Source organism: Cariama cristata, unplaced genomic scaffold, assembly GCF_000690535.1.
Source record: "Cariama cristata isolate BGI_N322 unplaced genomic scaffold, ASM69053v1 scaffold31926, whole genome shotgun sequence".
Classification (NCBI taxonomy): Eukaryota; Metazoa; Chordata; class Aves; order Cariamiformes; family Cariamidae; genus Cariama; species Cariama cristata.
In genome coordinates this window covers 1-3,046 of record NW_009623202.1, presented here as the reverse complement: position 1 = coordinate 3,046, position 3,046 = coordinate 1, and the positions used below count along the sequence as shown (strand labels likewise).

The 3,046-nt window shown below is 49.7% G+C and overlaps 1 protein-coding gene across 1 annotated transcript in view; it reads left to right on the top strand.

Moving 5' to 3' along the window:
• The window catches only part of LOC104163596 (phosphoinositide 3-kinase regulatory subunit 5-like), a gene marked incomplete at both ends in the record, with an annotated part of 5,860 nt that extends 3,352 nt beyond the window's left edge, over positions 1–2,508 (top strand). Inside the window, 3 exon segments of the mRNA XM_009702648.1 lie at positions 109–234; positions 1,038–1,131; positions 2,432–2,508. Of these exon segments, the coding sequence (XP_009700950.1) occupies positions 109–234; positions 1,038–1,131; positions 2,432–2,508 (297 nt within the window).
• Positions 2,509–3,046: the final 538 nt, after the last annotated feature.

The window sequence follows — 3,046 nt, the reverse complement described above, 5'->3', positions numbered from 1 at the left end:
GTCAGGAGGAGGGTTTCTGTCCCCAGTGAGGTGGGACGGGTGGTTCTTGGCACTGGGCTGTGGGTACCAAGTAGCCCATCAGGCTTCTGACTTATTCTCTCACCACAGTCTGCGAAGCCAGAGGCTGAGCCCCAGGAGGACTCCCAGGAGCAGTTGCCCATCCTGGCAGACATGATCCTCTACTATTGCCGCTTTGCCACGCGTCCCGTCCTTCTGCAGCTCTACCAGACAGAGGTAGGCAAAGGGGCTCAGCCCCATCTTGGCAAGGGGAAAGGGGGGGTCTTCTGCCTGTGCCACCAACTCAGGACCTGCCTGTGAGGCGATGGGGGTGCGGTGCAGCCATCACGTGCTGGTGAGGCAGAGCTTGGTCTCCTCTTGCTCCTTGGGTGCCCATGGTTCTTTGGTTGATGCTCCTGGCTCAGGGATTGAGAACATGCAGGTCCTGCCGGACAATCCTTAAGTCACACCAGCAATTTTCCATCCAAATACCTTTCCCCATGACGCAAAGCAACTCCTGTCAGTGCTGACAGGTTATTCACATCGCTGGAAATCCCTCCAGTGCTCTACTTTTCAAGCCAAGCCCTTCCATGAAGCCTATTTTCTACCCCCCGCTGTGCGCGTGGGGCAGACACGGTGGGGAAAGTTGGATGCGTGGCTGCAACGACTGCTTTGGTGCTGTGACACGGGACCGGCTACAGTGGGGCTGTGATGAGCAGAGTTGCTGCTGTTCATGGGATTTGTGTCACCCAAAGTCAGGCCCAGACCCTGCTGTTAGGCTTATTGTGGGTTGGGGAGTTTTCTTTAAGTGAAAATTAGGTTTTTGGGTTGTTTTACTTGCTGGTAGTCTGTTAAAACAGTCTGAAGTACAGCGGAAGGTAAATGTCACCCAAGGTAGCTGTTGAAACGTGTGTTTTGAAAACATGAAAGGGTTTTCCCAAACTGACCTGTTCCTGTAGAAAGGAGTGAGAAGGGTGAACGTTGCCTGGCACGGGCTGGGTCTCCTCACCACCACCTCTTCACTCTTCTCCCCCTGGCAGCTCACCTTCATCGGGGGAGAAAAGATGACCGAAGTCTTCATCCATTCCCTCGAGCTGGGCCACTCGGCAGCCACGCGGGCCATCAAGGCGTCAGGTCTGTAGCTGCTTCTGCAACCACGGCCTCGAGGTGGAGGTCTGCAAATCACTGGGCTGGGAGATAAAGAGGGACCGGAGGGAGCGTGGGCTGCAAGAGGTGTTTGAGCCCAGCCTGCGTTGTGAGCAAAGGCCCAGATATCTTTTCACAAATTTGGAAGTGAAGCATCCTAGTTTTTGCCTTTCTCTTCAGAAGTGAAGCTGTGGCAATGCCTGGTTGTTTTTACTGCTGTTAACTCTCAAATGTATTTGCAATAAAACAGCTTCAAGCCCATTTCCTTCCTGCCATCAGCACCTGGCCAAAAGCAACTCTTCATTTTTTCTTTTTCCTGTTTTCTGTTGTTTGTGCTTTGTCCAGGAGTGTCATTTATAAAATCCCTCTTTCCATTTCTTTAGTTTACTGGGCGAAGCAAGGTTTCTGCATGTGCTTGGAGCCTTTCTGCAAGGGAGATCCATGAGCTTTTATGCTAGGGATTTATAAAATTGGAGAGAGCAGCGGCAATGGCCGAAGCACCTGCCCGGCAGTCTGGGCTCAGCTCCCTCCCGGGTACCAAGGACCACAAGCGGTCTGGCGCAGTGCAGCTCATAGAGACATCTCATGGCCAACCAATAATACTGCATTTAAACATATTGCTTGATTATTTTTTTTTTTAACCAACTGCTTTTCTGTGATCTCGCCTTGTCTTTCTAAATAGAGCTCATAAAATACCCTTCATATGGAGTGTCACCACCCTGCTCCCCTAAAATACAGGCTTGGCCAAGACCTCTTCCCAATAACTCGTGAAACCACCAATCCTTCTGATTTTTTTTTTTTTTTATTATTTTTTTTTTCCTTGGGTTGTCTGGCAGCCAACCACTTAACATCTGCAAAAAATTATCTGGGGGTGAGGGGGGAGAAGTTAGTAAGTGTTGGGCACAGTATTTCAAGGCTAATTGAATGTGGGCAGAAATATGCGTGGAAAAACAGGAGCTGGGTTAGCAACGCGGCCTTTTATTGCTTTGTGTTTTCCCTGGAGCACTGACCTCTCTGCACCAGCTTAGCCAGCACTGCTTTCAGTTTTGCAGAGCTGCTTGTTGTGCTTTGTGTTGAAATTTCTGCACTGGATTAATTGCTTTCTGGCAGCTTTTAAGCCACCTTTTCTTTTTGCCTTTTTTTTTGCTCCGCAGCTGTGTTCAGCAAACCATTTATTTTTTCCCCCCTCTTCCTTTCTGTAGGTACCGAGTGTGCTGCTGTATCAGTAGCCAGCTGAAGAATAGGGATAAAAGGCCACCGTGTGACATTTGGTCCTTGTTTCATGCAGGTCCAGGCAGCAAAAGGCTCGGCATAGATGGAGACAGAGAAGCAATCCCACTAACACTACAGATCGCCTACAGCAAGGTGAGCGCTCGGGACTTGCACGAAGACAAATGGGGCAGAAAACCACTTCAGTGCTGGGCAAACATGTCTGTAAGTTGGGGGCTGAGAGAGGCAAACACTGACAGTCTGCTGGAGGAGCCTGAATCCAAGCCCAGACAAGCCAAACTCAAGCTAATTGTCTACTTACTGGCTAATTGGGGGTGGCTTTCTACTCCTGTTCAGCCCAGTAAAATAGGGACTGTGCAGCCAGTTTCCATCAACTGGATGTGTACTCGGTGCCACTTTACACTGGTGGACTTTGCTTCCAGAGGGCAATCCTGTGCTGGTCATGGCAGTCCTCCTATTTTGTTGGTTCCTCTGCAGCTATTTAGTGTTAAGCTTTGGCAATTTTTTATAAATCCAAAGTTAAATGAATTTTAATGCCTGCTCCAAACTTTGTCTGTACAGCTCCAGGTAAATCCAGATCTGAGCTAGCCCAGAGAGATGCTTAGGGGTGGGAGAGAGGGCAACATCAGCCTGGAGTGTGGCATCTGCCCTTGGGTCACAACAACCCCATGCA